Here is a 23,665-nt window from a genome sequence, read left to right on the forward strand (position 1 = left end):
CAAGAAGAATAAACCCCCCCCCCCATCAGCTCAAAATTTAGCAGCAAGTATGTGGCGGCATGCTGGGAGCCTGGAAATAAAGGTGATATATTTTTTCTATATAGGCACCTGTAGGCCAGCCTACTAAAGCTGCTCCCCTTGGCACAGGCCCTCAATACCTATACAGAAAATCAACAACTTTATCTCATATTGTCTGTGTAATATGTCAGCTACCTTTTCTTTTACATCTGGCTCAGTGCCAAAATACACACATTGATACAAGGATAAGTCTATGTATTCACTGTACACGTGTATTTACTTTGTGTCAGATACAGATTATTGGGCACATTTTATGTTTATGAAGTTCAATGGACTAATTCAGTCATTCCTACCCCATGTATCAGAACCCAGTGCTCTGCTACAATAGACAACTAAAATTAGTCAACTGTTATTAGATTTTGCACCTTGTGTCTCAACCCCTTCTCCAAAAAGACTGTAAGCTCTTTTGGACAGGACCCTCTTCAACTCTTGTTTCAGTTATTGATCACTTTATAATTATGTGATGATGATAATAATAATGTAAACAAATTTTTGGGTCACAAAAATGACTTTTACACTTAATTTATTTTCCTTTGTGTGTTTTGCCCTCAAATTACTGTCTCTACATATCACTGCAAATGTATATCTGCACAGTTAATACATGGGTTACCCCCCCCCCCTTCATAAACTGCAGTGGATTTTTATTCTAGTGTGCATAATTACCTAGACACACTTCTACCCACACAGGTTTTACCATAAGGGCTTTTTCACATGCAGTTGGTATTTATTATGGTGTGCACTGAGAGATCAGAGAAAGCAAGACCTTTGCTATTGATTTCTGCTTCTTACTGCATTGGAGGGCTGAGATCTAGCAGCGGTTAAGCAACGAATCACACTTAAACTGCCCATAACATCAGCTGGGGATCACAAAGTGGGAGGGCTAGAAGAAATTTAAAAGCACCCTGTTCAGTATCAGTGCCATCATCTACCAGAACTGAGCCGAGTGAGAAAGGAACTGGCGTTTCAGAACCATGGACAGCAAAATTGTCCTCTTCAAGCTGCTCTGTGCCAGTCTGCTGATTGCCTGCCTGTGCAATGCCCAGTCCTCAAGGGAAATGTCTTCAGAAGACTTTGATGGCAACAAATCACCCTCTTCTTCTGAGAAGGAGTTGGTAAGTATTTCAGCCCCCTTTCCAGTAGTTTGTCACAGAAATATATAAATTGCTTCAGTAACTAGAATAAAACAAGTATTAAAAACAAGTCTAGTGGCACATTAATAATGATATTACACTTTATCATTACTTAAAGCAAAATCAGTCACTGCTGAAATGATTGTGCTGCAATTATTATTTCAGAGACTGATGATTTTTTAGAATATATTATATAGTATTCCTTCTTTGCAATACATTTGGAAGGTTCTGTGGTTACAAGTAATTCGACAATGCATTTGCTATCCTGTTTAGACTGTCACATTGAATATTAGCTGCTTAGGGTATTAAGATGTGTTTAAAATTAGAGTAACAAGATTTTTATATTGTGCTTTGATTAGGTTGAAGCAATGGAGGAGCTCTTGGGAAAATTTCAGGACAGATATCCGACCTATCAAAAGAAAGCTCAGATTCCACTGGTAAGGGCAGGTCTTTGTGCCATGGTGTTTATAAAAGAAATGCAGCTTTCTTTAGAATGTTATGTGATTGTGTTTGGCTGTGAATTTATCCTTTTACTGATAATACTGGAAAATGAAGGAAATGTAGGATTTTAATACTGCAATTTCATGTAGTAGTCTGATTTTGTTATTAGACACTTTTCCCTTTTTTATTTTCAAAATATATATAATTTCAATGAATACATTAAATTATTTTCATGTTTGTTATATATGAATTTGGCCTACAACATGATGATATCTTTCATAACTTAAATGCTGATTTTTAATGTTTTGAACAAAACACACTTTTTAACCCACATTTTAACACATCGCATTCTACTCTGGTACAAGTTAATTTCCAACATTCCTAGTACTGATAAGCCTATGAAATGCGTTCAGTGCAATCTACTGAGATCCAATGGTGGCCTTTATACCTTTATGGTATCTATTTATTGTTACTGTTATTGTTGTGAAGTGGTGTCTTACTCCTTTTTTCCTGTTCAGTGTGACATTGGCGAGAGATGTGCCGTGAAACAAGGACCTAGAATTGGCAAACTGTGTGACTGCTCCCGTGGATCCTCTTGCAACTCTTTCCTGCTGAAGTGCATATGAAAGTGAGTTTGTTTTGAGAGCGTGCATTCTCTAGCAGCACTAAGGAAGAAATCAGCAGTCAACGTGTTTGCTTATAAAATGCCTGTCATTTCTAGGGAATCCAGAGACACAGATTCAATGGTCGTTCCATGTCCACAATTTTTCTCATTATTTGGAATTGCTAATAAATATCTCATGCATTTTCTGGTTTTGATTGTATGTATTTTCTTTATGCTTTGGAATGGTGGAATGTATGTAACTGTGGATTTAAGCTACTGCACATCATGTGTAGGCGCTATAGAATTTCTCCTGCTCAAACACATATGCAAATAAACAATATATAACTAATGCTTGATGATTTTTTTTTTGTTACATGCAAGTGTACTTAAATTCTTTCATACTCAAATGTTTGTCTATAGTTGCTATAGAAATATGAAATAAATCTACCAACTCTATAAAATGACTGCTCCTCAGAATGTTTATATTATATGTTACAGCATGTTTATATTAAATACTGAATACGCATCCAGTAAAAAATTGATATGAATTATGTAACTTAATACAGTTGCTGCTTAACAGCAAAGATTATTAACCCATGATAATGATGTATTTGTGAATCCTTTCCTCATACTTGAAAAATGCTCAAAATGCCTGACACACCATGTCCGTTTTAACTAAATTTGCTAACATTGGTAAAGTATAGTGTGTATGTAGAAATGAATGAGTATGTTACAAATAGACATTGTCCCCTTGGCCTCCCTAATTCATGCGCACTACACCAAGGTTGGAATGTACTACCTGTTGAGCATGAGAGTAATTCACTTAACAGATTAATGGTAGGCATACATCTAATATTTTATTATATTGTTTTTTCAAATGTTCCCATCCCTGTCCCATAGACTTTAACCCCCCCAAAAAATCAAAATGTTTATGTTAAGTCTGTAATTCTGTCTTATAATACCGTGAGACCTTAAAGGTTTATTTTTAACAAAACATTATACTATCTTTTCAACTGAACCTTAAAAAATATTAGGGCAACTAAGTACAGAACTCTTACGGGAAGATTAATTATTTTTCCAAGCGGTAACTACATTCATTTCTTGGGAAAAAAAAATGTTGATTTACAAACCTTTTTTACACTCCCAATAATACCTAAAAGATTTCCATCAAGTCATTAGGTCCCCATTGACTTGCATTGCAGTGAAATCAATGTCATGTTTGTTCTTTTGCTTTTAATGGAGTGTTAAAAGCTTAGGGCTGCTGAACAATAAACCCCATAGGAAACTTGTCCTCCAGGTCTGTTGATCAGTCAACTTCTCCTGCTTTGTTTTAAGTCAGTATTGTTATGTTTGCCCCTAAAAAGTTGTTGGTTTATTGCAATATGTATGCACATATTAGTTTATATAAAAGCTACACCAATAGCTAAAAAACATTACCAAGTGTATCCTACAGCTGACTGGAAAATGACTGGGATGGGAATTGAAATATGGTAAGAGTTCAACATAACATAACATAAAACATAAATGTTTTGGGATGTGGGAATGAAAGAGAAACAGGTGGCAAAAGAGAGAGTATGGTTTAAGGATATGAAGAGGGGCTTTTAGGGCAGGGGTGGTGTAGTCAGGGATAGTAGATATTAATGTTGCAGGGTTTGTTATGGAGAGAGACTAAATAAGTTTGGTGGGAAGAAAGGATACGAGTGAAATGGAAAGAAATGACGAGCTATGGCAGTTGAGGTATGACTATTAGAAAAGAGGACAATGGGGTGTGAGGGAGAATGAGTGGAGAAAGGGAATGAAGCAGAAGGATTAGAGGCAAAGGGAAGCTAGAGCAATGGGGTGAAGGAGAGAAGAGCACAGAGAGAGAGAGAGAGGTGTAGGCATCGGGAGATACAAGAGACAAGGGGGAGTAGAAACTGAAAGGTGCTAATTTAAAGAGTGGAAAAGAAAAAGAATAGTGTAAGAAAAAAAGAAGATATTGAAAAAGGAGAGAGGGCTTGGGGACAGAGAAAAGAGAAACATATGATGATGGGAGAAAGGCAAGCAGGGATACTCTACTAAAGGGTTAGAATCTGCAAGAGGGTACAGTGTTACTAATCAAAGTAATACAATGATGCTGCCAGGCACAGGGAATGTGATGTTGCAGTTACATAAGATAAATGACAGATTCATTATATATAGCTATACATATATCTAAGACAGCTTAATTGTAAAACATATAACTGATTTTGCCGTTCTAGAGGGAATAAGTTGTACCTGCAACTGGGCCAACCAGTGCTCACTTATAGGTTGTTTTGTCAACTCCAGCTTTTCTTTCTAGTTTTCTTGAGTGACAGATGTAGAACTTGATGGAGTTGTCAGAGGTCATTAAATACTATGCTGATTTGGCTGTACAAAGTGTTAGTAAATGAGATGAGAAACATATTTGGGCTCATTACCTAAGCAACTGCAAAGTACAAAAAAAGCTGCCATGTTTTTGCCTACAATACACCATTCCTTTGTGGAACTGCAACTGCCATAACCACAGGGGCATTTCTGGCCCCAGAAGCCAACCTATGGAGCCTCCTGCGATGCTGCCCCCCAGCGTTTACCTTTTGTGGGGCCAAAGGAGGTCCCAAGGGGGTCGCATTCTTTGCAATTGCATTCTCTGCACCATTGTAGCCAATTTTCCATGTAAAAAAAAAACCAGAAATTTGACTCTTAAAGTTACCAGTAGTGGCTTTTTGCAGTTCTTGGTAATTTTGGGGGTGCTGCCACTTGAGGCCTGCATAAACAGGTACAAGATTTGTACAGGTTAGTAAATTGCATGCCAATGGGTGTGGCTAGGGACATGGGTGTACACTTAAGTTAAAAAAAAAGTAGTGTAGGTGTCAAACACAAAGACAGCCCTGTACTTATTGTCTGATCAAGACAGTTCTTGGATATAGGGCTTTCGTATGCCAACAAACTGACATACTCTGTCCTATTATATATATCTCAGCATGTACAGTATATATATATATATTGTGGGTGGTAATGATTACCCATGTGCAGACAGACAATTCATGCAATGTGAAAATATGGTTTGTTATATAAACATCACAGTTCACATTTTATTTCTCTACCTACGCACAGTAGGCCTAGATAGATTTTCTTCATTACTACAGTATTTATGTTGTAAACACTGGCAATTAGTGTGACCTAAGCAGGCAACTGCAAGAACAGCATATTCCCCATAGTATTTTCTTGCATCTAATTAACACATTTTAATGAGATTTAAAACAGACTTACAAACAATATCCAGTCAATGTATCAAAGTGCCTAATCTTTCAGGATGTCCATTATTGGAGATAATTAAACTGAAATCCCACATGACCTGCAGCTGAGAGACTGATGGCAGGAACATTTCAGTGGGCTGTGAAGTCATGTTGCTGTTACCGGGCTCAGACAGAATAACCTTATCAACATAAATGGGAGTCTTAAGGAAATAAAGGTTACTTTGTAACTGTATGTAACTAAACATTATCAATTATTTACTTTAAGCAGGAATCAATCTCTCAAGTCCAATGCAAAGCAATAAAAATTATTATAAACTAGTACTAGTTAAAAAAAAACAGAAATGAATCAAGGGCTTGGCTTAGCTCTGCACTGTGTTGTACAGTAATGCTGTTTTCTATTTGTGTTGATTTTAAAGGGGAACTAAATTCTAGGAAACTAAAAATGTTGAGAAAATAAGATCTAATTTTTTTTTTGTCTGTCACCTTCCACATGGAGCATTTAGGGATTCATTCCCTGTGCAGGCAGCATCTCTAATCAGAAGCTTCCTGCATGTTACATATAGCTGCCTGTATGGACCCCTCCCTTCCCTGACCTGGCGATCATCCCCCTTTAAACTAGAAGCCTGTGTCTGCCCCACCCAGCCCACTGTTTTCCCCATCTGCCCATTTCCCCACCCCATTATGTCAACAACCTCCCCCCCAAGTCCCCAAGTATCATCACTGCCCACCCCGTATCCTGAAGGCCGATATTAGTGGTGCACTAAGGTGGCAACCTTAGTCATCAGTTGTCAACTTTAGTGGCCTCTAGATGATGGAGCAGTGTGCCTGAGCTGAGTACAGTGTTTGGATGACTGCTTCAGACTCCCCAGCTTCACTACTGTGACAATAAGTACTGAAAACCACTAGCTGTACACAGGCAGATAGAAGCTGCCAACAGGCCGTGTATATGGCCCTCTGAAGAGCATCCCTGATATGTCGATTGGGTAGGTTTAAAAATCAGTAAGTCAATACTCAGCCCAATTTTGCCTACCTCAAGGTGGGCATATCGGTAAAAGAGACCCTCGTTTGGTGCTATTAATATGTCATTAGATATTTATTCAGACACCAGCATGTATGCAATAAAAATGGCAGGGCAAAAAAGACATAACACAATCTATTTTGCATGTATGGTTGGTCTGGTTCAAGAAGAGGAGCACTATATTAACTAGTGTAGTGTTAATGTCTGTTTTATACTTAGGTCTGATTTACAATTGGTGGTTATGTTATTGTTCTCTGAGAACTATCAATGCTCAGCAGTTAGGGCAGCATTAGACACCACAGAGAATATGAAGACAGCTTGTTATTCAATATAAATTAGTTTTAGGGCAGGCTAATGTCAATAGTTGCATAAGGAAAACTCTTGTTGCATCATTAAGGTCAGCTTGATGAGGCATGCATCATTTATTCTCAGGTTGTCAATATATACAATGGAGGTGTAAAGATGTCCTTTGTACAAAAAGAGTTGCATTCAAGTATCTTTTTAGACAGTGGAATCTTTTTTACTCGTAGCTTTTAAATAGTGTACAAAAAAACAAAATAAATTTGCCAATAATTGAGAAAATGCTATAGCTAATGGTGATAAGCATTCTCTTGTGACCAAATGACCAAGCTGGTGCTGCAGCACATCAGGGATACGCCATGTTGGATTGGGTATGAATGGGTTTCCAGACTACCAAGCTGTTTGGACTCAAGTCCTCATTGTCATAGAGACGACTGGAAAGATCTATTTCAGGCACATACATTTTTCCTACTAACTGGTTGCAAAACAGACCCATGAGAACCTGATGAGTGAGTGCTTTCATACTATGCTACCTAACTGATGGATGGATGAATGAAGCAAGTTGCAACATACCACTAATTATTCTGGCAGTCTGACTGTCTCTGTCTGATCACATTTAAGAAAAGATTCTCAAAATATGTGTGTCTATTTGTGTATCAGCTAGAAAGCCTATAAAATACGTAGCACATAAAGATGAAGAAAGCTACAGCAGCTTTATAAAAAGGTCTCCTGTACCCAGTGCACACTGTCCATAGTGGGTTATGCTTCACAGACAACTGTGTGCCCAGAGGTAAAATATGAAAGGTGATTTTGAAACATAGAAAACCTAATATGTGCTAATATGTAAAGCTTCTTTGATTTGTTTTCTACAAACAGGTCAATTATTTGGGTATTGTTGTACCTTTTTAGACTTCCAATTGTGGTTACTGACTATCTGATTCATAATAGAGAGGCAAATATAAGAAATGTCATAGGATTTATGGAGGGAGAAGCAGCATTGGCCACTGAATGGAAAGACTGACAACTGAGTCCCTGGCTATGAACACCTCATTGTGTTTCTTGAAAAAGATAAGGGCTACTTTAAAAGCCCATGGTTTCCTGGTTTCCTTTTTTTTCTTGCCTTTTGATAATATTGTACCTGAGCATTAATTTTTTGTCCCAGACTATTAAAATACTGGTCAGTGGTAACCCTATTGAAGTCATGTAGTTATGTACAAGCCTCATAATCTGCACATAGACATTTTTTAGACTAGCCCATGGATGTTAGTTACGCATGTTGCTTATCTAAAAGTGGCCAACTGCTTTGCCTTTACATTTAATCACTACTAGAAATTCACCTACTGTGACATTAGATAATAATGTCTGGATGTAACAAAGCTCTGCTGAGAAACATAAACCTATAGGTATAGGAGGTAATCACTGCATTAGAAATCCTGATTATATTCCATTATGATAGAGACACGTACACTCCACTCTCAAGCTATTGCTAATGCCTAACTTCTGTCATCCTAAAACATCGAACTGGAGGCCATAGATATGGGATCTGGGATTATGATTATGATGTTTTTGTTCCATGTGGCCTTGCCGAATCATCTTAAACATTTAAAACCAACAAGCAATATAGTACTATAGTTGTTTGAACAATAAAAAAGTACCTGTTTGCAGATTCCCTAAAATGTAACCATTAGAGAGAATATTGCAGTTGGTTAAATTAAATGCCTATCAAATGCTTCTATCTGGCATGTTACTGCATAGACTATTCTGTTGTTTGTGAATCAATGAGGCATTTATTTCTATAATAAAAAAAATCATTTCTAAAATAAAGGAATATGCTGGTTTGCAGGCATTTTTAAAGGCAGGATATAGATCTGGGAAGGAATTTAAAATCTAATTTCAAATGATATTTTCCTTAGACTGAAATTGACAATATTTTCACTGCATTATATTTTTCCCTTTGGATTAACAGAAAGAGTATGAGTAAATGAGTGGTTTTATTTCCTTTTCAGTCTAAATAACCTTGGAAGGACGAATGTTTAATTCTGCTCTTGTGTAGTTGCCATATATCTGTGCCAAGCTGTAGTGGATTTGTAAATTTGAGTATATCAGCAAAAAGCATGCCCTCATTGTTTCCAGTCTCTTGTTACTAAATGTCTACCTAAATGCTGCCAACTCACAGTGTAAAAACCCTGGGCTGGAATGTGTAATCCCTACAGTACCGATCTGTTAGGGGTAGAGCAGGAATCTATTGCAAAATGACTATATTCACACTGTGAAGTGCTTTCTCCCTTTTTTAGATGGTAACTTTTACAATTAAAGTGCAGACAGCCTTCCTTCAACTTCACAATACTTCATATCAATGGGCTTCTCTTCCAGTTGGGCATATCCGCATCATCTCTTTCTTCTGTTACCATGGGACTTCCTTTCCCCACCTGTCTGCTTGAAGTCTGGCCCTCCTCAACGATGCCCCTCTGCCATCCTCAAGACAGGACTTTTCTGTCCTGCACTATCACTAGGTTCCCTCACTAATGGGGTATCAGTTAGGACCTAGTCACCCTAACTCCTTGTTGGGGCATTGGACTGCCCGTTCTCGCCTTGCCTGTCTTGTGCACCTAGTGCTTGCTCTTACTTCAAACTCTCTGTCACTGATTAAACCTCCACTACCTCCTGCAGTGAAGGGCCTTGGTGTCTCTGCCCCTTTTATACTTCCCTGCCTACAGTGACCCCTTGTGGCGGGTGGTGTAAATCACACTTACACTATATTTTTCTTTAACTAAACCACATAACCCTTCTGCCACCTAGTGGCCAACTAAACAAATAGCATTCTTTTATTATTGTTAATTATTCAACATACTCATTAACCCTACACATCACCCATTCCCCATGCACCATCATTTTTCCACCTTCTTACAGATAGTTCTACCATTGCTGTAAATAGAATAATAAGTATCGCTATTGCTATAAATCCCTGGTTCCAAAATATTTGCTCTATGTTACTATGAGATTGTACGCTTTTGTAGAAATATAGAAATATTTTAATCATTCATTATTCATTTACTATTTAATGAAGCCGCTTCTGGACCTGAGAATAGTTTCCTATTGATGATCAAATTGCAGAAGGTTGTCCAGTAGGGTAGAAATCCGCCAAATATGTACTTGTATGGCTCTCTTCATTTCCATCATGACAAGTTAGATTGTATGATAACTACATAAGATAGCTATATCTGTATCAAACACTATAAAGTAAATTTCCCCTTCAAAAAAAAAGCCAAAAAAAACAAAAGGTACAATTACTGGTGGTGCAAAATGTTAGGCACCCCCACATGAGTATATTCGCTTACCTGATACGCCATAGCAGTGCTACTGTTTGCTGAAAACTGCACCAGTCCGGGGTATTTCTGGAAGAGTCTATCATTGCCATTTTCTTCTAGATTTTCTTTATTCTGGTCTGACCAGGCGCATATGCAGTAGGAAGTCAAACGCAGATGAAGATTTCTGCTAACAGGAGTAGAATAATTACCCTTTAGGCTGTGCTTTGAAGCTTTTCTGGGTTCAACCCATGAAGTTAGAAAGAATCCTACACAATAACTGGTAATTTATGGTTACAGTTTTCCCTAGGGAGTGTGCAGATGTTTTAGCTACATACACAATTAAATTATATTTCTACATATTTATGATGTTTTATTCATTGGAAGATATATAAAGTAAATCTTGATAAATATGTCAAAAAGAAATGAACTGAACCAACTTCAGCGTGCGTGTAATAATGTCTTAGCGTTTTCTAGTGATCATGCCCATGACTATTATACAGAAAGAGACAAATTACATGGCATTTACTCTTAAAAACTTCACGCCTACACGTCATTATTAGATTCCTGCAAATGGAGATATGCTCTTAACTTCTAAAATTTTTACTCTAAGATAAGAACATATATCACACAAATGCTCCCAGCTGTAATAAACTGATATCAAGCAATTATTGGTAACCATACATTGGATCTGTAGAGTTAACTGCCAAAACAATGGAAACATAAAGTATACTTATAGTGTTTTGAGGGGCCTCATTGAAACGTCAGCCATGACATTGACAAGTGTCTAGCACTCTATTGCAGGTATGAGATATCATTCTTTCTTGTTAAATTTCCATCACAATATCTCTTTCAGCTGAGTTAAACAAGATGGTGACAGGGACACCAAAGTAAATAGTTCAATGTGCTTTAAACTTAGTTATCACTTGGGCCCTTTAGATGGGACCAGTGTCATCCTGACCCATTCCACCATGAAGGTTATAATTCAGAATGGCTTTGCCCATTGAGGAAATCAATGAACCAAACACATACTTACAGTCAGCAAGACAACTATTGTGTTAGCATGCCAGCGACTACAGGGGGGGGTTACAATGTGTGCCTAACATATTATGGAGGGGATGTACCAATGTAACAGCAGTCATAGACGCCTTGTTCCTATTCACTGTGAATTTAATGTGCAAACCAAACAAAACGATATGTGTTTCACACACACACACACACACACACACACAGACATATTTAAATCTTTCATCAGACAGACTCCTATGAGTCCTTCTATAGTCTGGAGTCCCCCAGCAGTTGGGTTTAAATGACTTAGAATATAATTTTATTACAAGGAACAAACATATTGGTTACCTAAATAAAAATATGTGTCTGTGCAAGTTCACACATACAATTACTAATCTACATTTTGTATTGTTACTATGCTTGGGAGCTACTGTACCATACCACTTCTCAGACAAATGTTTATTGAAATATAATTCATATAGAAGCATATATATTGAAGAACAAAAAGAGAAACATTCTCTAAAACCTGCCAGCACAAAATATCTATATATAGAGAGTCCCACGTGCACTAAGAGGAGCAGAATTGCCCCCCTTATTGCATATGCACAGATCACTTTCTCCTAGGTCTCTAGCCTGAGTAGGCTGCTCTCTTCACCTTGCAGCCCTGTACTTTATTCCTGGGATAGGAGACTGCTTTAGATATGTAGTCCCTATACTGTTATTTACATTGAAGTACAAGGGCTGCCTCTAGTGTTGGATAAGTTTAGTCCAACATCTGAACTATACCTTGCTAATTCTATTAAATTAACTTGCACGACCAGACCCTGGTTTTCTGAACAGCACTGTAATGTAGCTCACTGTAACCCACAGTCCATTAGAGTATCAGTACATGACTCTTATTTTTAGTGAATCTGATTCAGATTCACTTGTTGAATCTTGCTTATTTGCCCAATTACAGCAAGCAGCGATGCCAGACAAAGAATATATATACACATACATATATAAAGCTCTCTGTTCATCTTTTTACTTCCCACTCATTTTCCTGGGGATATGATTTGTGGCAGATTTGGGTTATTTTATGTAAGAGTGGCAGCTTGTTTAAGCCAAAGATTCAGGCAAACATCACTGTCACAGCATCAAACAAATTGCAGAATAAGAGAATGAGTATTTGTTACTCTCCTTGCACCAAGCTGATCTAAATGAGAAAAAACAAACAGAAAGAAATGAGAAAAAACAAACTTCAAGAGCAGCAGCACATGGGCAGAAAGGTCAGATAATGTAGAATTTGGTTACCCTTATGGGTGGGAAACATACCTGATATTCTTGTTCTGACAGTAGATTAAAGAGACAAAGGGGAGATTTGGATTAAAAAAAATACATGTTGAAACATGACATTTTTAGAAAACTAGCAGTTAATCTTCATTTTATTTTTTCTCTATGAACTGCTGCACGTAAGTGTGGTATTCCAACTACCCTCTGGTTACTAGAGGTACTAAAAATAACTTAGTAAAGAAATATGGTCACTAAGGGGTCAACAGTGGTAATTTACAAAGTAAATGGAATGTGTCATTGCCTCCCCTACCATCCTACCACCATTTGGCCACCATAATACCAGCTGGGATGGGGACAGGATTGTGAGGGGTGTGTGACATAAGGGGTGTGGTTATGGCACAAATGGGGCAGAGTTGTTGCGTCACCAGCTGGATCGCAGAGGAATTTTGTGAGTCGCGTGGGTATCCAGGGCTAAAGGGGGAGCTGGGAGCGGGGATTGGGGGCAGATCCGTGGCATGGGTGGGGTGGAGGACTAGTTATTACAAATTTACCGGCAAGTACATTAATAAGATAAGTCCATGTTTGGTGACCTGGCTGCCCATGTTCCCTTATCCTAAAAATATGAGATTTTTCACTTGCAAACACAACAATGTTGCTTTAATGCCAACAATGTTTCTGAATGCTACTCACACACCATTATTTTCAGACAGATAATAGATCCTAGTATGTTAGGTGCACTGCAGACTATAGTTGCCCATTTTTGTTTCACTGTACATTAGTGATTGCTATTTAGAAAGAAAGGAAACAGTTTTAATGGAGTGAATCAGACCTGATCCACTCTAACGATCAGGCTGGAGAGCCTTGCTCTGGGTGAGAAATGAGAATTCCCCGGAGCTGATATGCAGCTCATTAATAGAAGTCACATAAGTCACATATGAGCAAACAATGCCTCTTGCACTTCACATTAGTCATTTGTTCTAAGACAACCGGTTACTGATTTCTCAGAGCATCCACTGAGCCTTTTAGAATTCAATTCTTGTTGTCCTGTGTTTTCTAATAACTCCTGGAAAGGAGCTACACAGCCCCCCTCCCACGCTGATCCCAGGAAATATCTCACTGCAAACAAATAGATAAATTAAGGGGGGAAATCTCATAACTGGAAGTGGAATTCACATCAGGAAAGGTTTTTTCCCCCCATAATGAGATTTAAGTTACTCAGACAAGTAAACGTGATCTTCCAAATGTTAACCCATTCCTTCAAAAACACAACTGCATGGTGAGAACAGCAGACACCAAACAATTAACAGATTAAAAAAAAAACATCCATTGGTAATCATGGTATTATCAGTGCTTAAGTCAATGTATCACGCTGGCCAAAAATATTCAGTGCCCTGCACTAAACATGAACAGAGCTGCCATCTTTTTTATAAAAGAATTTAATAAGTATTTGTTTTTTTCCCTTCATTTTGTGAGGGGGATATTGTACATCAAATGCAGTTTCATGACCTAATTGGAAGAAAGAGTTTTACAGACAGAAACTAAACTAATAAAGTCCAGATTTGAATATTTGTATAAAACGCAAGAAGGATTATGCATTCAGTGGGAGACAGTGAAGACCTTCAAGGTTTTAAACTGCTTTTTGATTTAAAAAAAAAATCCATTTTACATAACAGGATTTAAATAGAAAGGCCGCCAGTGGAAGGAAGGTGAATGCACGCAGCTCCGGTTTGGATTAAATCAGTCTCTTAGGATTGTTGGAAAGAAGTTTCATTTGTAAAAAGCTGAGTTATACACGCAAGCTGAGCTCCACTGAATTTCATGGTTTACTGACCCTAGATGTGATAATTGCTCATAAAACAAAGTAAAGCCCCTTTGGGCCAATTAATACAGATTTATATGCTTGTGATATTCATTATCAAATGAATATCTTCTTAATTTAGAACAGTCCTGTTTTGCTAACAATCTAGTGACCCCAGGCCCTCCATCAATAAAAAGAGAAACTTTTTTAAGGTTTTCTTTACAGCTGCTAGAATGTGAAAGTTCCATACCAAGAGGGATGGATTTGAGACAAATATGGTTCAAGCTATTTTACAGAGTAAAAATGTTCCAATTAGATTCATCCCTTTATTCTACTTTTTGGCATGCCAGAAGAAAGTAGAGCATGGCTACTGAAAGACCCCTGTGGTAGAGCATGGCTACTGAAAGATGGCTGTGGTAGGGCATGGCTACTGAAAGGCGGCTGTAATAGAGCATGGCTACTGAAAGATGGCTGTGGTAGGGCATGGCTACTGAAAGGCGGCTGTAATAGAGCATGGCTACTGAAAGACCCCTGTGGTAGAGCATGGCTACTGAAAGACGGCTGTGGTAGGGCATGGCTACTGAAAGACGGCTGTGATAGAGCATGGCTACTGAAAGACCCCTGTGGTAGAGCATGGCTACTGAAAGATGGCTGTAATAGAGCATGGCTACTGAGAGACCCCTGTGGTAGGGCATGGCTACTGAAAGACGGTTGTGGTAGAGCATGGCTACTGAAAGACGGCTGTAATAGAGCATGGCTACTGAAAGACCCCTGTGGTAGAGCATGGCTACTGAAAGATGGCTGTGGTAGGGCATGGCTACTGAATGACGGCTGTGATAGAGCATGGCTACTGAAAGACGGCTGTGGTAGAGCATGGCTACTGAAAGACGGCTGTGGTAGAGTATGGCTACTGAAAGAAACCTGGTGGTAGAGCATGGTTACTGAAAGACCCCTGTGGTAGAGCATGGCTACTGAAAGATGGCTGTGGTAGGGCATGGCTACTGAATGACGGCTGTGGTAGAGCATGGCTACTGAAAGACGGCTGTGGTAGAGCATGGCTACTGAAAGACGGCTGTGGTAGAGTATGGCTACTGAAAGAAACCTGGTGGTAGAGCATGGTTACTGAAAGACCCCTGTGGTAGAGCATGGATACTGAAAGACGGCTGTGGTAGAGCATGGATACTGAAAGACGGCTGTGGTAGAGCATGGCTACTGAAAGACGGCTGTGGTAGAGTATGGCTACTGAACGACCCCTCTGACATGATGAAGTCGTACTGTTCTGGGAAATATGCTTGAATGTTGAGCGTTTTTAAACTACTCCTATCGTATTCTAATATGATAGGAGTTCAACAAAAGTCTGGGCTGCAGGCTTTCAGGACAGTACGATTATTATAAAATGTAATTATTATAAATCACATGTCTGTTAACAGCTAACTTAAATTTGACATCATTCCCTCTTGGTACGTGCTAGATAGTAGCCACCTTAAAGTTTGGGAAGAGGCTTCTTGCTTGCTTGGTTCTTGGGATATGTATGTCAGCAAAGACAGTACAAAAGTCTGGACTTTCAGCTGGTTCACACTATAGGGACATGCTAATTTTAAGAACATAAAGTGTTCAGATTTAATCTTTAATCTTTTCCTCTTATAGGTTTTGCCAAAATAAACTGGTTGAATGTGCTTAGCCTCCCTTATGACTGTTCATAATAATATCATGAAATTCAGAATATTCTATTTTAGCTGAAATTAGCTGCTCCCTATGTCATTAATTGATGGTTCTCAGGCTATTGCTGACCTACTGGGGAACAGCTTGTCTTTTATTTTAATATACTGTATAGATATATCACAACACATATATATGTTTCTAAGCTGCCATTTCAACAAGCTTAATATTTTATTGTTACAGTATACAGGATAGCAATTAAGAATGTGTGAGAACATCAGTACAGATTGCAAAGGGAGAATTAATGAGTTTATGTGAGTGAAAACTATGTGTTGACAAGGTATTCTAGCTAATCAAAAGGCATCATCGTTAACAGGAACACATATAATTACATGGAATGCAGCTCATAAAAGCAACTGAGAAGTTAAGGGCACAGGCTTTATGTGCAGTATGTAGGAAATTACTCAAATGGCATAGAATAACAAATCAAACTGTTTATGCGAGGACTGGGAAACAGCTTAATCTGCTATTGACTTTAATTAGTGTTGTTGGTAACTTTTCCATCTGGGTCAGAAATTACCCAAGTTCTAGCTGCTCAGACTCATAGAACATAGAACACAAGGACAAGAAAGACTGCTCTTCAAAGTGTTGGGATCTTTTTCCAAGACACAATGTTATTATACAGTATGGTGACCTAAACTAATATTCTTCTGCTAAGGAAGATCTTTGCGACCTTAACTTGTAGGCCTGTGCAGAGAGGTTTTGTAAACTTGCTGCTGGACTGGAGTGACTGGAATGAAGCCACTGTAACACATCAATCTGTTTAGGGTTTATTGAAATAACAAATTAGTCTAACTGGCTGTTCCAGAGCATCTCGGTCATTTGGTTGTTGAAGCCTTAAAGGAACAGTAACACAAAAAAATGAAAGTGTATAAAAGTAACTAAAATATAATGTGCTGCTGCCCTGCACTGGTAAAAGTTGTGTGTTTACTTCAGAAAGTCTACTATAATTTATATAAATAAGCTGCTATGTAGCCATGGAGGCAGCCATTCAAAGGAGAAAAGGCACAGGCACATAGCAGATAACAGATAAAACACTATTGTATTCTACAGAATTTATCGGTTATCTGCTATGTAACCTGTGCCTTTTTTCCAGCTTGAATGGCTGCCCCCGTGGCTACACAGCAGCTTATTATATCAATTATAGTAGTGTTACTGTAGCAAACACACCAGTTTTACTAGTGCAGGGCAACAGTGCATTATATTTTTATTACTTTAAAGCTCTTTTATTTTTTAGTGTTACTGTTCCTTTAAAGCTTGACCGCAGACTTGTGACCTCTCCAGGTTGGCTAACATGTATGTAAATTGAGCTTCTCACCAAAGACACGCAGGATACATATTTGTCTATACTGCACCTGAACTGCCCTAATTTCCCACCCTCTTTGAGATGTGAAATATCAGATCTATTCCTATCCAGTCTTCCTATGCAGTAGTTGTTTCTGTATACCCAAATGAGCAGAAATCACCAGATTCCCCTGAACCCAAAGAATTTCCTAACCCTAATATATGCAAAATCCATGATTTTTCAGGTGGTTGCTTTTTCACTCTTTCCAATTATCAATGACTGGTCTTCTAATTTCAACTCATTGCCTTTTTTCTTTTACTAGCCTTTTTTTAAAAAAAATATTATTTGTCTCCTTCCTAAGATAAAATTGATCTTCTGCCAACAATCTGTTAGGAGTTTCTTAATGCATTTAGGTAGAAAGGGCCATATAGTATGTCTTAATTGAACTTCTGCTTGTGTTAATACATTTTTGGGTGTATATATTATAGTGTTGAACCTGAATTTATATTTGTTCTGGTAAAGGAAAATGTAGTGGTTCCCAGGCCTCAAGGTGGCCATACATGTTAAGATCCCAATATGTCCACCTAGGGCCAAACAATCGAATTACAGTGACAGGCGTAGACTGAGAAGCATATCAATGAGCCAATGTGGTCCCTGATCCAAAGGGAAAAATCAAACCTGCTCAACTGACACCTGGCTTGTTGGGGGCCCCTATTCACAGGAAGAAAAGCTGCAGAATCGGTCTAAAGGACTCGAACCAGCAACTTATATCTGCCCATGTATGGCCACCTTTAGAATACACCAACTAGAGCTGGAATATTTAAATATGTTCAAAAGAAAGACCACACCCTTTCTATTGTCTCAAATAACTATTAAAAGCAGGTTCCCTCTCCCCCATGCTACAGAATATTTTTATTGTCTGAGGTTTATTGAAGTAATCTCAGAGGCCCTTACAAACTAGTGAGAATTCAGCTCTGCTGGGGGTTTGATCCCAGGATTACTGAGCCAGGGGGAGCAGCATGCACATTTCTCATTTATTCTCCTGTGGACCTGTATTCTAGGCTTTGTTACATCACCCAAGCATAAACCTAAATACACATACTAAAATAAGTAAAGAGTAAAATATGCTATCATAATTATATTAAAGGGTTATTAGATATACAAATTAAACCCATAAGTGGAAACCAGGAAAATACCTAAAGTAAGCAATGACCCTGGTGTATATACCCCAGGTCCTTCACCACATAAATCTGCAGCCAGCTCACAATGAAAAGTCACAAAGGTGAAAAATAACTCACCATCGCCGGAATTTGGTCCGGGTGCTCAAAGCCCAGAACCCGTAGCCCAAGGGAGCAAACTCAAATCATCTGGAGAAACAGCTTTAAAAGCACCATGGACAGCCAGAAAGTATTGTAAAACTCAGTCTTTATTCATATCCTTTAAAAACCCAGGACGCTTGACGAGTTTTGTGCGCATGCCCACTTAATCATAGGCATGCCTAAGCTAGAAACCAATCTAAACTTGAAGTACTTCCATCTTCTATAGGAATCCATACATACATCTAACTCTCCCCACCTGCCTACAAAACGCAGATGAGGAGAAGGGGATAAGGACTCCACACTAAGGGGCAGATTTATCAAAATTTAAGTTTGTGGAAAAAAAAGCGCAGACACAAAAAAAATAACTGCAAAAAAACTAGTGCAACTTTTCTTCTCAAAACTAGCTTATTTAAGAAAAGAATGTGACAGAATATTCTCGTGCGAGTTTTGAAAAAAAGTTGCACGCTGGCGAGAATTAAATTGTTCCATTTTTTTTCAATGAGGCTGAAAAACTCAAATGTTTTAATCAACTGGGAAAATAAATATATAAATAAAGTTGCTAGAGACAATTCCCATTGAACATTGTCAGCTTTTACTTCTGTGTTGTTTCTGTGGACTTTATGTGGATTTTTTCTTTATTAAATACTGACTTTTCTTGGTTCTTAAGAATATTCGTGAGTATATCCAGGTATATTTGTGGTTGCGTTTTTTCTCGAATCGTGGAGAAAACAAACTCGAATTTTGTGTCCTTGCCATAAGGGTGCATACGTTGACACACCTGTCTTTCTTATGGTGCATTGTGTTTTTCAATTCTAATCTTGGGATGGAATGGGCTGCTGGGGCACCCAGTGGTGCGGGGAAAAAACCCAGTGGGTTCTGGCCCTAGTGGGCCCCGGCAGCCCAGGTGCTATCCCCGACAGATACTCCCCCCGTTGGCGATTGGCTGGTGGTCTCCCTCCCCCGACGTGGTGAAGGTTCTCATGCTCACTTTGATATAGTGCTGGGAAAGGAATGGCACTTTCTCTTTGCTTCCACCTGAGGAACAGGGTGTGTTGCTGCTGTGAGCCTGGGTATGGGCCCAGTTAAAGTTGGGGAACAGTGCCCTCTGAATGAGGCATTAGGTTTTGACCGTTGTAGTTCCCATACCAGAACACTCTACAACTGTCAGTTAGGGTTGAGCTAGAAAGAGCAGTTTTGAGCTCCAACATAGGAGTGGTAGATTGGAGGTATTTCTCCCAGGCCACATTGCTTGTAGTGTAGGAATCAGGATAGAGGAATTCCTTAAGGTGATCAGGTGATCCTCAGGGGAGTGTTAGCCTGTATTACACTCTGTATGTGATGTTGCCTGTACCACTTGTATCTGAGAAGCTGTGTTGTGAAACCCTCTGGATGTTCAATAAACTTTTTCTGTTTTGTTGTTGCAAGAACCTCTGTCGCCCTCTGTCTTTATTTTTTGCATAGCAACAAGAGAGGTGTAGTTCCACCCTTACCTTTCTCTTCAACTTAGGGAAGGCCCGTTCTGGGCGAGACTGTTAAGTGTAACCCATGTTCTACTGGTAGTATGGAAAGGCAGTTACTGAGCCAAAAGAAAAGGTTACGCAGCCTTACAAAAAAGGTAGTGGGGCTCATTTACTATGCGTACAGGTGCAAAATTGTGTGCATTAGAGCCCATGCACAATTCACTTGCACCTACACAGGGGCACACCTCAAACAGGCCCAAGGGAGCCCTGTACATCTTCCTCATGAATAAATAGCTTAGGAAGAACTGATTGAATTGAATGAATCAGTCAGTGGATGGCCATTGTAATGCATATTTACAATGATATGCCAGAGTGGTAAAAATATTTCTCCCACCAACACCATAATCCTTTGCTGGATGTAATTCCATATCTCATTGATGCCAATAATTATAAGAAGATGTCATCCAATATTTAATGTACTGTAGATAAGCCATGAGTATTTCTTTAGGCATAAAACCACAGTTTGACTATATACTGTATGAATATCGAATATATTCATCTAATAGGACTGCAGTATGAGAGGAGCTTACAATCTAAAGGCAGGCACTTGCAGAGAGCAAAGTCATAAGGCATAATAATAAGAGGCCATCCATTTGAATGCCCAAGGGCTGTGGTATTTAAACTGAGCTTGTAAAAGTGATTGCAGATCAAATCCTCGTTAATAATATATCACCCGAAGGAATTCCAGGAAGAGAAAATGTAATTGTTATTTCCTGATCAAAAAGAAATGATCGAGAGCATCTGGAAATGAAAACATATTGATAATTTCTTTAAAGATAAGAGGGCAAAGGATGAGTTTATGAATCATCTTGTCAGATTTAAAGGGCACCCACCATAGGAATATTGTTTTTCCCCTGAGAGGTTCTGGCTAATACAGGGTTTTGGGGAATCAATACCATTTTGCCAAAAAAAGCTTGTAGCATGCACTATGCCACCTGCACCAGGAGAGATCTCTAGGTGTGAGCAGCCATGTTCCCTGTCACTAAATTAGTGAGTGGGGGCGCTTAGGTTCCCAAGATGGCTATGCTGCCCGGTGCGGCCAATTTCTGGACAAAATAGTAGTTTTCCCCTGACTGGATCCAGTATCTGCTGCCTGCATTAAAACACAAGAGTGATATTATCATAAAATGTTACATAAGGTGATTTGAGGGTGGGAAGAAGGTAAGAAGGGAGGTAAAGCAGCCTAGTTAGCAGGAGGTACAGCTAACTGGCCCAATGCACCACCAGCTGACCTGCATTGTTACCCACATCCACATTAACCTGCCAAACGGCCACTTTTTTGTGGGTACCTGTCCCACTGCAGGACTTAGCTCAGAGCACAGTGAGCATATGTCTCAGACCTAAATGAAAACAGTGATGATGATAGGGGGAGGAGCTATGATGTCACAGATATCACAAAGAGGATCTTGGGAGAAGAAAAAGTAAGGGTGGGTTCTGGGTAGATCAGGGGCTTAAGGGGGCCAGATACAACTACATTGCTGGTAAATTTGTAATTCCAGCCACAGCCATGGCAGGTGTTTTACTGGCTAGGCTGGTAAAGTGCTGGCCAGGTGGCAATGCTAGTGACAACACCATAGAATAAACTGGCTATTTGCCTGTCAAAGAGACCAATGTCCCAGGTACATTTCATGCCTAAGCTGTTGTCAGGCTTTGCATAGAAACATAAAATCTGATAGAAGAAAACACATAGGGCAGATTTATCATACTCCCCTCAGTAAAATTCCACCACTCTCTATTCATTCTATGGGATTTTTAGAGGCGTTTTTATCAAATAGTAAACTCTAACTTTTACCAATTGTACGTCTCAAAAATGCCAAACAAATAAAAAGAGAGTGGTGGATCTTCACTGAGAGGAGCTCTAATTTCACCCTTTGATAAATCTGCCCCATAGTTGGACTGTATATTCTGTCCAGCAAATCAGAATTACAGAATTTCTTTATGTTTATCCCATTCATGTTATACTGTAACCCCCTTACTCAAAATTGTCCCAGTATTTGCTGGAATATTAGTACACATATTTTTCAGCCTTTCTGTAATACTTTTATCCATCCAATCTTATTTTGTGTTCTTCTCCTTCCTTAAATCACTTCCATACAGTAAACTGTTCATTCCCAGTATGTTTGGATGATTCTTCTCTCTGCAAAGTTGCTTAGGTTAAGGCCTTGAAGCCTTCCTCATATTCCTGAATAGCCTGCCCATGAATTATCTTTGCAGACCGTATCTGGGGAGCTTCTATTTTCCTTTCTAGTTTAACTTTAAATATATAAGGTGAGGTCTCACCGGTGTTAGGATCTGACCCCTCTTTATAAGAATTTCCATTTGCTGGTTTAGGTATCCTACAGCATGCTGATCCATGACAAAAGTGTCTTGGGTAAAACTTCAGTTAAATCATTGGTCACTTTTTAAGGTAATTGAAAAAAGTCAAAGGGAATGTTCCAAGTAGCACTCTGGAGGGGGCCCCATTATCTACATGCTGTCAACAGTGGTCAGGCATAATTAGGTGACACCAATTTGCTTTATACTTTATTTCTGGTGAGGATCTGTTAATAAATCTTTCTCAGTATCCGTTAAGTATACTTTACATAACTTGTGAGTGATGTGTTTATCCATGGCTAGCTATCCCTAATGTGTGGTAACTGAATCTAGACATCTACAATTCTTAACCAGATTTAATACGGTCAGCTTCGTGACCCCAGTATTGGTTAAGTTTTCATTTTAATAATGTATGTCCATTGTAGCAAGGGGATCATATAATCCAACCCCATACAGTACTGGAGCCCAATTGTTGGTGTGGACCTATTAAAGGTGTCGTACACCTTTAAATTAACTTTTAGTGTGATGTAGTGAGTGCTATTCTGAGACAGTTTGCAATTGGTGGTCATTTTTTATTATTTGCTTTATTAAGCTTTATGTTCAGCAGCTCTCCAGTTTGGAATTTTGTCAGCTATCTGGTTGCTAGGGTCCAATTTAACATAACAACCAGGCAGTGGTTGGAAAGAGAGATAGGGATATAAATAAAAGATGGCCTAAATAGAAATATAAGCAATAAAAAGTAACAATAACAGTAAAATTGTAGTCTCGCAGAGCAATAGTTTTTTAGCTTCTGGGGTCAGTGACCCCTATTTGAAAATTGTAAAGTTACCTGAAGGTGAACAACCCCTTTAAGGATGAGTGTTGTACACTAAAGGAGCTGATGGCTTAGAGCATTTACATTGCAGGTAATTCTTGGGTGGGTTTTTAAATGATGGTTGCAAAAAATTATGTAAAATAAGTCACACAAAAGCCATTTCTTTCATTGTATGCTGATGGTATTTCCTCTCTCCTTGTTTGGAGAGGATATTTCTGACACTCAGAATCCCAGCCCACGAGATAACACTTACTTTTTCAGTGGCTTTCGTCTGATGGATCCGCTTATCCTATCTCCCAGGTGCCAGCAAATCACATTGTTTAAGCTGCTCTAGTGATGGGTTGTTTTATTGCGGCAAGGGAAGGAGTAGAATGTGAGACTACTTAAGCTTAGATACATACTAGGAATAAAGCAGGATTACAGATCAAAGCTTATGTTGTCACAAGGAAGTCATTCCATATATAGACATAATCTAACTACTGGA

At 38.8% G+C, this 23,665-nt stretch overlaps 1 protein-coding gene across 1 annotated transcript; it reads left to right on the forward strand.

Annotated features, from left to right (window-relative positions):
* The first annotated feature begins 962 nt into the window (after nucleotides 1-962).
* LOC100490291 (cocaine- and amphetamine-regulated transcript protein-like) lies at nucleotides 963-2,717 on the forward strand. The gene is made up of 3 exons (XM_002932246.5): nucleotides 963-1,190; nucleotides 1,568-1,645; nucleotides 2,168-2,717. Exons 1-3 carry the CDS (start codon nucleotides 1,050-1,052, stop codon nucleotides 2,273-2,275), a joined length of 327 nt encoding a protein of 108 aa, XP_002932292.1. The 5' UTR covers nucleotides 963-1,049; the 3' UTR covers nucleotides 2,276-2,717.
* The last annotated feature ends 20,948 nt before the right edge of the window (nucleotides 2,718-23,665 follow it).

Source organism: Xenopus tropicalis, chromosome 3 (genome assembly GCF_000004195.4).
Source record: "Xenopus tropicalis strain Nigerian chromosome 3, UCB_Xtro_10.0, whole genome shotgun sequence".
Classification (NCBI taxonomy): Eukaryota; Metazoa; Chordata; class Amphibia; order Anura; family Pipidae; genus Xenopus; species Xenopus tropicalis.

Coding starts and splice junctions, on each gene's coding strand:
- LOC100490291 (XM_002932246.5), top strand. CDS start 1,050: ATGGACAGCAAAATTGTCCTCTTCAAGCTGCTCTGTGCCAGTCTGCTG. Junction 1,191..1,567: donor CTTCTTCTGAGAAGGAGTTG/GTAAGTATTTCA, acceptor TGCTTTGATTAG/GTTGAAGCAATGGAGGAGCT. Junction 1,646..2,167: donor AGAAAGCTCAGATTCCACTG/GTAAGGGCAGGT, acceptor TTTCCTGTTCAG/TGTGACATTGGCGAGAGATG.